The 12,065-nt window shown below is 38.0% G+C and overlaps 1 protein-coding gene across 3 annotated transcripts in view; it reads left to right on the top strand.

Moving 5' to 3' along the window:
- Nucleotides 1–12,065, top strand: part of CERT1 (ceramide transporter 1) — a 74,490-nt gene that overhangs the window by 40,741 nt on the left and 21,684 nt on the right. For 2 of the 3 annotated variants that reach the window (XM_051642049.1, XM_051642050.1), the window contains exons 4-7: nucleotides 3,826–3,933; nucleotides 4,643–4,781; nucleotides 5,659–5,742; nucleotides 11,263–11,420. In XM_051642049.1, the coding sequence (XP_051498009.1) occupies nucleotides 3,826–3,933; nucleotides 4,643–4,781; nucleotides 5,659–5,742; nucleotides 11,263–11,420 (489 nt within the window). Of the gene's footprint in view, nucleotides 1–1,319; nucleotides 1,667–3,825; nucleotides 3,934–4,642; nucleotides 4,782–5,658; nucleotides 5,743–11,262; nucleotides 11,421–12,065 lie in introns of those variants that run through there. The other variant, XM_051642052.1, reaches the window with a different exon arrangement.

Below are 12,065 nucleotides of genomic sequence, written 5' to 3' on the forward strand. Positions count from 1 at the left end.
CCTTACAACTACCTGAAATGGGGCTGGAGCAATGAGGGGGACAGCCTCTTCTCCCTGGTGATAGGACCAGAGGGAATGGATGCAAGCTGGGCCAGGGGAGGTTTAGGTTAGATATTAGGAAGCTTTTCTTCACTGAAAGTGTTCTTGGACAGTGGAATAGTTTGCCTAGGGCAGTAGTGGAGTCACTATCTCTGGATGCATTTAAACAGCATGTGGACCTGGTGCTTAGGGACATGGCTTAGTGGTGAACTTGCAGTGTTAGGTCTAAGGTTGGACTAGATGATCTTGAAGGTCTTTTCCAGCCAGGGACATACTGTGATTCTGTGAGGGGCCCAAAACTGCACGTAGTACTCAAGATGCAGCCTCACCAATGCTGAGTACAGGGGGACAACCATTTTCCTAGTCCTGGTGGCCATGCTATTTCTGCCACAAACCAGGATGCTGTTGTCCTTCTTGGCTGCCTGGGCACACTGCTGGCTCATACTCATCTGGCTGTTGATGAACACCCTGAGGTTCTTTTCTGCTGGGCAGCTTTCCAGCCAGTCTTTCCTAAGCCTATAGTATTGCCTGGGGTTGTTGTGGCCCAAGGACAGGACCCAGCACTTAGTCTTGTTGAATGTCATATAAATTTTCTTGACCCATTGATGCAGCCTGTCCAGGTTCCTCCTCAGCACTTTTGTACCCTCAGGCGGATCAACGCTCCCACCCAATTTGATGTCACCTTCAGAACTCCTCAGGGTGCACTCAATCCCCTTTCTAGATTGGCTTATCCTAGCAGTAGTCATTCTTTATTCAAGTATATTTTGAAACATTTGCAACAAGTCTAAAAATTGCCCCTGGAACATAGGTGTTCTACAGAGCTCATTAACTTAGTCTCAGTGAAGTCTTTCACAGCACCTTCCAGCTCTTCCATTTTACATTTTTACCTGTTGTCCACGTTCTTGTTTTTCATAAGATGTTGTTTCATCTCCTGGATGTTTCAGCAGTTTTTTTTCAAACATACTGCAAATATGATTAGAGTCACTGTATCCTAATGTCTGTTTCATTGTTTCATCACCTCCTAGGGGGAGTGGTATGCCTGAGAGGAGGAGCTGCCTGTGTTATGTAAAATAATAAATAATTTATCATGCTAACTGAAAATGTTGGCTGGACAAATATAGATTGAAGTGTTTGACAGGCATTGAGACATAATAAAAATAATTCTTTGAAGACACGGAAGAATATTTTGCTGGGGTTTTTTTTTGCTTTTTTTTTGCTTTTTTTTTTCTGTAAGGGTAGGAGCTTTCATGTGAGTCTGTGCTTTACTCGAGAGTATTATTGACCCACTTTAGGAAATCCTTAACTGGCAGATCAGTGTGAGCCATAATGGAGGTCTGCAACATGATTCTGTGAATACTTAGCTTTTTTACTGAAAGCAGCTTTTCTGATGTGCTGCCTGGTTGCTGATACCAGCACCTCCAATAACAGAATCTCATGATCTTTGGATCATGTGGCTCCTTCCTCTCGTCTGTCAGAACAGAAAAGCATTTTGAAAGGATTAATGGATTTTGTGTACCACCTTAGATATCCGAAGGTGTTGCAGTGTACTAACAAATGCTAGTTTTGGTGTAGCTTTGAAGCTATAATGTGTGCATGGGATTTCAACTTTATCTGTATCCTGAGCATGGTAATTGAGTATTAATGATTGGTATTAACTGATACAACTTCTGCAAGTTATTTTGTTTTGAAGCAAAGACTGTTGGCTTCTATCATATGGACTGTACCTGCTGTTCCATTTTTTATCTTGGGAGGTTAGAAAATGTGTAAACAGAAGAAGCTTCTGTCATCATTTCTCTTCTCAATGTAATCGAGTGTTTCTGCAGTGAATAGTTAATGATGATCTGCTTTGCAAGACATAAATGCATCAGTGACCGGCTCTCGTTTAGATGTTGCGGTAGTAGAATGGTGGGGCTTTGCATGATGCATGCTTTCATTGTTTGTGTTAGACTGTTTGCATGTGTCTGCTGTGAGCTGTATGGCTTGTCTCTGCATCAGTTGTACAGGAATACTCTGTTTCTTCTGATAGATAAGTATTCTTTATGTAATTTTCATCTTTTTTCCTTGGCTGTTTAAACACAATTGTCTGAGACAGTTTTGTGAATGTGATCTGTAATTGTTCATGCTTTGGATTCATGTTGTGTGCTGTCTGGTCTGCTGCTCATCTGAATTTGCTCCTTGGTTGCAAATAGCTAAAACTGCCTAAATGCTTTTTATGTAGCTCCTTTTTATGGATAGGGTTTGCAGGCCGATACTTGCATGCACTTGGTTGGTGAATATGTGGTTTCGTGTACAATACTCAAGTATAGATAAATGGATAAATTGTTTAGTGGAATTATTAATCACAAACATAAATGACAGTCAAATATACTGCTGAAAAGGACTTTTAAAAGAAGTATTGATATGGAAATAAGTTATCTTTCCTCAGCTTTTCTTTTGTCAACTAAATTAACTGAGTAGTGACTGTATGGGTAATACTGGAAGAAAATAATTTAATTCAAGTGTAGAATATAAGTCACTGGATTTTCTAAGATTACATCTGTTCTTGTGTGTTCTAGGTTACTACTAGTAAGTTATGACTGATTATATCTTCAAACACAGAAATTCAGAAATGTCACTTATCAAGCTTAAATCCAGGTTTTGCATGGGTGTTTTTCTCACTTCAAGGGGAAAGCAATCAGAAGACACTTGCTGACCTTAGTTAAAATGTAATGGATGTTTTGGCTATTTTTAAAAGTTGATCTGTTCATTTAACCATATCCTATTGAAATGAAATTTTACCTTTCTAATGTGTACAACTCAGAGAAAAAATAAAATGAGTCTCCACTGTCAAAATGACTGTAATAAAACCACATTTAGAGTCATCTTAATGTACATGCCATATCATTAAGAAAACACTGAAGTTACCAGTAAAACCATGAAGCTATTCTAGATTTGCATTTAGAGGAAATCTTAAAATAAATGTTTCATACTTCACAGTGTTGTGTGACTCCTGTAAAATACTCTTTTGAGGTTTATGCTCATTAAACACCTCTGAAACAAAGTTAAGTATATGCCCAAAACTCTTACTTGTCCTTTCAAAAATCCTTTTATTCAGTTACCTACTTTAGTTTTACTTGTGAAGACTTTGGAAGGCTTGAAGTCAATAAAAAGATCCAAAAAAATGTTTTTCTTCCAGTTCCTCATTATCAGCTTCTGCTTGATTTGTGAGGAAATTTGTCAAACTTGGTATTTTTAGATCTTTTAAATGTTATTTTAATGAAGAAATGTGGGGTTTTAAAAATTATTTAGTTACTAATGTTGCGTTCTCCCTCTTGTTTTAAGAATCTCACCTTGTTTTGTGTAGACTTTTGTTATTTGTAAAAAAAAATATTTCAGTCCAGTATAAAGAATTTTGCTGAAGAAGCCTGGAACAAACCAAAAAACCACAACCAACCTTGGTAGCAGTATTTTTATTTTTCTATTAGTTCTATTTTATTGCTTTTAAAACAGAAACATCACTGTTGGAATGATTGGAAGGATTGACTGAGACCTACTGTCTTCAAGCTGAACCATGTTAATAATTGTAAAGTACTGTAGATTTTTTAATTCTCTGTGAAAATTGATGAGGGATTACACAAACCAGAATAATGCAACAACATCTTGAATATCCAGGCACGGTTTGAGTCATTAAGCCCTTTGCTTCCTGACATAAATGGACTGGTTTCAGGGGAAATTACATCTTGCTTTACTATTTCTTTTTTAATAGAAGCCTCAACACTCTAGTTTTATATGTGGTTTGTTTTTTAGACTGAATCTGGCTATGGATCAGAGTCAAGTTTACGACGCCATGGCTCCATGGTGTCTCTTGTTTCTGGAGCAAGTGGATACTCTGCGACGTCCACCTCTTCATTCAAGGTTAGTGAATAAAGTTTTGTTAGTAGTGGTGTATAAGTAACATGCACAACTGGAAAAGAAATAACTTGCGTGAAGACTTGTTCATGCAACTATAAAAAAAAATGCAAAATACTTGGTTTACTGTAAGATTTCATAATTCACCATATGATGACTCTACAGGAAACTCTCTTGTGGGAGCATTTATTGACCTTTCCTAGTTTACTAGTATCAGAGCCTCTAAATGAAAGCAAATTTAAGGTTCTGTGACTTAATAATTTTATTTATATTGTCAACTGTTGGCTTTCCTTGTCTAATGCATCTAAATATTTAACATGAGCTTGGTTGGGCTGTACTTCTGGGAGAGCAGAAAGGAGCAACAAAACAAAAGGAGGTAAAGATTGGAACAAATATCTTAAACTGGAGCTGACTGTTTTCATGCACATCGGCATGGTAGCATGCAAGATTGCCTTCTTAATATACTTGTTGAACGCTCCAAAGTAGCAGATGCAGTCAAGAGGAAAAATTCAGATGAGTGAACAAAATGAGTATGGAACATTTCTTACCGTTTCTTACCTTCTTCTAACATTATTTCATAGCTGCTGATATTTAAAATGTCCTTAATGTAATTGAATTTGTTCTTTATAGCTGCAGGTATCGGGGGGGGTTTAATGCATTGAACTTTTGCTGAGTATGTAGAAGTGCTTCAGGCTGTTTTCTCTTGTATTTTCAGAAGGGCCATAGTTTACGTGAAAAGCTTGCAGAAATGGAAACCTTTAGAGACATCTTGTGCAGACAAGTTGATACTTTACAGAAATACTTTGATGCCTGTGCAGATGCAGTTTCCAAAGATGAACTCCAGCGGGATAAAGGTAAAACTAACTGAACTATAACTGAAAACTCTTATCTCAATAGAATTTAGCTTTTTATACAGTAATAACCTTTGAAATAGTTACCATAGTATTTGATGCCATGAAAATAAAATATGTATCTTAAATTTACTCTTTAGTCTAGGGATCAAAGATATTTCTGCATAAACAGTATTTTCACTTCAGAAGTTGGATTCCCATAAAAATCTGCCTAACTTGTAGGTGTCAACTATAGAAGATTTTAATTTTTTTTAATATTTGTTGTTATGGAACAGTAGTTGTTTACCCTTATAAGATGAATTTAAGTTAGTTTATCGCTATGTCTCTTACCTTTTATTTTGGAAAACCAATAGAAAACAGAAACATAATATTCTTTTGTAAAGGCAAGGATGCTGCCATAATGCATGTTCCTGAGACGTATTGGGTGAAACTAGAGCACTGGGTGCAAATTTGAGGTCCTAGTAGACTGAGGTGTGGATATGGGAATTGCTCTTCTCAGAGAACACCTGGCTGTCATATCCATGTCCTCTGAGGCATTTATATTCATCCCTGGCCTTGTTCTAGCAGACTGAAAAATTTGCTAGTAAGAACACAGTAGGTAAGTATAATCCTGGTTGTTTGCAAATTTTCTTTTGTAGAAGAGTAGGTAGTTGTTGCTTTTACCATGGAATGTTGTGCTAAACTTCCAACACAGAGCAAATATTAGTCTTGTGATGCAATGTTCATAGTGGTCTCTGGTCAAAAAATCAAAAAAAAAAAAAAGGTTAGAGGGAACAATCTTAAATGCTGCTTAGCTTTACAGATGTTCTTAATTGTTTCTTGCACACTAAGAACTAGAAAAGCTTTCGTACTCCCGTAACACACTCTTTCTCAAATTTAGTGGTAGAAGATGATGAAGATGATTTCCCTACAATGCGTTCTGATGGGGATTTTTTACATAACAGTAACAGCAGTAAGGAAAAATGTAAGTATGTCACAACTTTCTCACTGAAAATCCATATGAATGGTATGATGATCAGCCTGATATGAGTATGCTCTTTTCTAAGCAAAAAATGGCAAGAATAGTTCTTTAAATGTGTATGACAGGAAGTTCTTACCATTCATTAGATGCTTTCCATGATTTCTGAGTTAAAAATTACACAAATGTTAATGAAGGCTTGTCAAGCTGGAAATTCCTCTCCTGTGTTCAAAGCCATTTTCACTACCAAGTGCCACTGAAACAGCAGCATAATTCAGATACTGGGATCTGAAATTTATAACAGGTAATTGCAGTTTTTCTTCCAAGTCTTACCTGCCTTAGGAGTGTGGTGGAGCACAATGCTTAGGTGTGTCCCACTATGGTTTTTCCAGGTTCTATGGCTACATAAATAAACATTGTTAGTGATTCTCACTCATCGTAATTTTAGCACTTTCTTACTGTATTTTCCATTTGTAATGAACATAATTCTGATTTTTATTCGTATTTTGAAAGATATAGTTGCACTCGTATTCTTGCAGTAAATGTGAAGAACTAGTGCAAGTTTTGCTTTTCTAGAAATCTGGTACTTCTGGCTTGGCAGATTATTTGTATGCATTTAAAATCTATTTGCATTCTTCTTAAACTTTCTCTTGTTTCCTAACTAAAATATTTTAGTGCTTACGTTCTCTAGATGCTGGCAATTCAATTATTCCTAGGGTATTTTTTAGTCTTTGATTCATGAAACTTGGAAGTTGCGCTGCCTCCAATTTCAAATCTGACAAACTCACAAAGAAATACTCACCAAAAGCATTTTTAAAAATATAAACACTTCCATTAAGAACCTTGAAAATATATGGGGAAAATGTGCCTTTTCTGTGCCTTCTGGTTTTGTTTTAATTTGCTGTTGTCCCCATGGGTCACATCTTTTCTTGATGTATTTAAGTGGCCTTTTTTGAACGTAGCCAAAACTGTTATCATGAAAGAGGAAAGGAAGAGAAAGGCACTTTAAGTGTCCTTCCAGAATTCATCATGTGAGTAGATACTTTCAATGATATAAAGTGCTTGCTATGATGAGGATTAATTGCGATGCTGATTGCAGAGGTTAAGTAGCATGTAACTCAATTTTAAAATAAATCTTCCTTGCCTATCATGTTGCCTCAGCCTTTCAGCTGAGAAGTGATTGCTTGTTGACTCTGGGCTATTCTGCAGTCAGTTCTCCAGGAACTGAGAAGCATGGGTTCAACCTCTTCTTTAGCCTGCTATGATAAGGAGTGTTTGAGCCTACTGTTCAAACCACCAGTGCACCATTTAATGGTGAAATCATTACATTTAAGACTGACACGGAACACCATATTCACATTGTCTTTTGAAGTTTATTCTCTTCTGCACTTGTCCTGGGTGAGAGGAGAAAGTTAACGTGACTATACAGATTTGTGTGCTACTCTAAAGATCTTTTGGACAGGGAGGTGTTTTGGTTTGGGCTTAACACAAAGAGCCAGCCATGTGGCTGCTCAGTCAATCCCCCCCCGACACACATGTATACATTAGGATGGGGAGGACAAAGGCCAAATCATGAGTCGAGACAAAGGGCAAGGAGAGTTCTTCACTGATTAAGGTCACAGGCAAAACAGACTCAACTTGGGGAAAAGTAATAGTATAATTTCACACTAATCAGATGCCCACAGGACACAGACAACACAAAGGTCAGGGCTTGCATATGTTACTGCACCCCTCTCTTCTTCCTAGGCCCCAATCACTTTGTTCTCAGTTTCTCTTCCTCCCTCCCCGCAGCAGCACAGGGGGACTAGGGTTGGGGTTTAAGAGTCCATTCAGTATGGTAGTTCCTACTGCTCCATCCTTCTCAGGATGAAGGGTTCCCCTGCTTCCGTGGGGTCCCTCCCATGGCAGAGAGTCCTCCACGAACCTCTCCTCCATGAGTCCTTCCCATGAGGTCCAGAGCTGCTCCAGCCTGGGCTTCCCACAGAGTCACGGGCTGCTTTGGGAACACCCAACTCCCCTGGCACCACGGTCTTCCACATCTGCATAATCAGAGTCCACTGGCAGCAAATCCTCTGGCCACAACATCCAAGCCCAGTGGCCAAGTTCACCCCTCCTGGCTTCAGGGAATGTTCCACAATGTTCCTCCATGAATACAGTGGGACAGCCTACAGTCTCACCATGGGCTGCAGGGAAACTTCTGCTTGGGCATCTTTTTCCCCTTCTTCCTCACCAGCCACTGCTCTGCTCAGGTCTCATTTCAGTTCTTTCATGTGTTCATCACTGAGGTGCATCTGTTGTCCCTCTAATGGCTCCTTGGTTGTTTTGGAGCAGGGAGAGCTTCTCACCTTCTTACTGGAGCCACCTCTGGGGTCCCTCCCCCACTGCCCAAAAACCTGCCAAACCAAATGACCACAGGAGGTGTTTTCTTTTCTGTGTTCTCTAGGAACTTTGAAGATCTGTGAAGGGTATTTACATTCAAATTTCCAGTTAAAAAATCTGGTAACTGAAACACTGAACTTTTGTATAGACCACCAAGGGAACGTCTCTAGCTGATGCATTTTTACAGATTTACCTTATATTCTAAGAATGTAGAATCTTGATCAGCAAGTGCTCCTGTCCAGCCACTCAGGAAAAGGAGTGTATTTGAATTCAGATTATGTAAGAATAGAAAGAGCAGGTGAAACCTGCTTAAGGAAGCTCTTTGAATAGAGAAGGTGTTTTTGTACTGGATCTTGTACAAAGATGGAAGTGGCACAGAGGCTGAAGAAGAGAAATTTTATATAGAACGGTGGGATTTACACTGGCTTTTTGTGCTTTGAATGGAGGAAGAATACTCACCAATGTATTGTAGAAATAATGGGGTTGTTCGTAGAGGAAAACTAATCATATTGATCCTGCTAATATCCACAGAACATCAATAGCAGTAGGCATGAATAAATGGGTCAAGCACCCCAATGTTTCTTTTTCATTTAGAATTTGTTAGTGACGTAAGATGTTAAAGGAGCCAAAAATGGAAGAGATGAAGGAACTTCTTTCTACTTACTTGTTCTTTAAAATAATTTTCTCTTTCACTGAAAAATAGGTTTGAGCGCACATTGTGTTTGGGACATCTGAGAAAGTATTATAATCAGAATCTTAAGAGCAGGAAAAGAAAACTGACCTATGCTAGCAGACATAAAGGTTAGGAGAGAAGAGCTAAAGCATTATTGAAGGCTAAAGCATGGTGTGAGAAATCCTTTTTGTGAAAGGCAAGAGAAAACAAGTCAGAACTAAAGCAAAGTGCTTGCAAGGTAGGATAATTTAAAAGGAACCACTTGGAAGATGTTGACATTAAAGTTGGAGAAAAATCATCCTACTGCCTTTTTTTTAGTTGGCTGCATGCAATTCGATCACCAAGCTAGAAGAGCAGTTCAGGGATAAGAACACTTTCCTGTTAGCCTTTACTTTGAATCATATACATCTCCTAATGTCACATTTAATTTTGAAATGCTCAGTTTTGTAAGCTGCCATTAAAAACAGGTAAAAAAGAATAGGAAATGTGTTTGAGCTGTCCAAATAGGGAATCTGACAAATACTTCCCATGTGCTGAAGCCCAACTGAGAGGGGTTACTGAGATGGGACTTCAGGTCATCTTCTGACATGTTCCCGGAAGAAAAATGTCTCCTGTGATTACGAAATAATCAAAATATTCCCAGCCATTGTAAGGAATCTCTTGAGTTACCCTCTCTTCAAAGAAACGTGTTTTGCATCTTTCTGCAACCAGTTCATTTCTGCCCATAATTGAAATGGCTTAAAGAAATTAGGGACACTGACTTAAAAAACAACAAGCTCTGCATTTATTACTGAAGTATTAATGAGCTGTAGCTGAGACCTAAAGATATCCGGGAACAAAAGCTGGATTTTTCCAGGAAATGAGGCTACGTTGCTGCATTTCCCTTAAAATCTATCACAGAGATTTCTGAAATTATCTGAGAGTTGCAGCCAGTGTTAGGTTCTTCAGCATTTCTAGCATGTTGCATAATTATGAGAGAAAAATCACATCTACAAGCATTATAGCTGTGCTAGTAAGCCTGTGCATAAACACAGTCTCTAGCAGCATTACAAATCATTAGTATAAACTATATTTTTCAGTTAAGTGTTATGGGTGAAGTTCTCGTTGTATAATGTTTGTTATTTTCAGAGAATCCACTGCACCGCCTCTTTGCCGGCTTATACCACTTTCAGTCTCACCTCCTCTGTGTTCCCTCTGCAGCTGGTAGGGGGAGGGAGGGCTGTGCTCCTCATTATTGTTTTTGAAACAGATTTTTCTTTCTTTCCTTTTTTTCTCCAGCCCCACTGTTTACCTTTCTTTATTAACATGAAGCATAAAATAAGCTGTATTCCACCATAGTATGTATGCTTTGTGAGGTATTTGAAGCACTGTGTAGTCTGTAATCATCTGTTTGAAAAAGAGTTTGATTCCTTCCACAAGGAGGGTATTTAAAACCTCCAGAGACTTAAACCATTGCTTAAGACTATGCGACCGTTGCTTTTTGTTCCCAAAGTGTAGATACTGTGCTCTTGTCATTAGAGAACAGCAATCGCATTTCTCTCCCCTACAAGAACTGAACTGCTTGAAAGCTTTACTTTGCCCCTGCAGACAGATATTGGATAAACTTACACAATTACTTGTTTTCACCTTTTAAACCATAAGAGTGGCATGTTGACAGACTGACAGACTAGGGGGCCAAACGTGATTCCCAGCTAGGTACCAAGGCATTAGCTTGCCCCCATGGCATAGCTGGATTTGCTTCAATTTACTGGGCTCAGTCAGCTTCAACATGGGTGTTACTTTTGCTTTCTAGTATTTTCTGCCATTAATGTGTAGTGTTTGATTTGTTATTATGTCAGCCTACATATGAGTTTGACATATAATAGGTACTTTTTTTGTAACACATTTTAAGTGACTTATTTAAATAGCCTTAGCAACAGATGGCTAGCTTGACAGCATGAAGTAGTTGTTGGAACTGCAAACCTCACAGCACTTGGGTAATTCAATACATTTTATACTTTTATCTTATACCTTTTTACTTTGAGGTTTTTAAATCTCTAATTACCAGCTTAAAGCAGCCTTGAATGTTACATTTTGGGTTTGATTTCATTTTGAAATTGTGCCTTTTGTAGTGCTGTATCAGATACGTTTTCAGGTTGCTTTGTGTTAATTAGGCCCCACTTCGAGCTGTCAAACTGCTATTGTTACAAAGTATTACCACTCCCTCCACCCACATGATTTGCAGAGTGCAGAGTAATACAGCATTACAGGCAGATTTGAAATACAGTATAGCAAGATGAAGCTGAAGGGAGGGGTTCCTCCTTTCTAGTTATTCTGTGGATAGCTGAAAATTATAAACACTTTTTGATTTCTGTTTATTGAATTAACTTTCTAGCCAGTCTGTTTTCTTCAAACAGTTGTAATATAATTACGCATGTAAAATGCTCTTTTGAGTTAAAGGCTGCTATCCGTGCATGACTCATGTTTGTTTCTAGTGTTTCCACATGTGACACCAAAAGGAATTAATGGCATAGACTTTAAAGGAGAAGCTATAACTTTCAAGGCAACTACTGCTGGAATACTTGCTACACTCTCTCATTGTATTGAACTCATGGTAAAACGTGAAGAAAGCTGGCAAAAAAGGGTAGATAAGGTAAGATAATTTTCCCTTTAATTTTGCTGAAATAAGTTTCTTTAGCATGAAATTGAAATTTCAGATGAACTGTTTTTTTAATTTCAGGTATTACTTTTATGTACAGCATTTATTAATTTTATGTGCTTTCATTATTACTCCTGTAAAACAGTAAAGCTTCATCCTGACTGGTGATTATTCATAATTTTTTTCTCCAGCCTTTTTTCATATAGTATTCCTTTATTTTTTATATCTGTAGAGACTCTGAGAGTATTCTGTAGTAATAAGTTTATTGCTTACAACTCTCTAAAAGAGACATAATTATCCATGCTTGCAAAATGAGTTGCAAATCTCTGAAATGTTTTAATTGAGATAAAAGATGATGACGATACTGAGAACAACCAGTTCTAACTTCAGGTGTCTCTCTAAGATACAATTATTTCACTTTCATTTAGGAGGCTGAAGAGATTAAGCCATGTGTTCTACTAATTGGTTTTTTTTTGTGTGTGGTATTGGAATACCTGTTATTCTAAAGCCAGTGATAGTTCATGCTAAACCTAGTCAGCCACTATAGCAACTCGAAAGGAGCAATGTCTTCTCTTGTGAGATGTGCTGGAGGCATGGTGAGGTTGTACTTCAGGCTTTGATTTCTAGAATCCTGCTGTC

This window comes from Apus apus, chromosome Z, assembly GCF_020740795.1.
Source record: "Apus apus isolate bApuApu2 chromosome Z, bApuApu2.pri.cur, whole genome shotgun sequence".
NCBI classification, from domain to species: Eukaryota; Metazoa; Chordata; class Aves; order Apodiformes; family Apodidae; genus Apus; species Apus apus.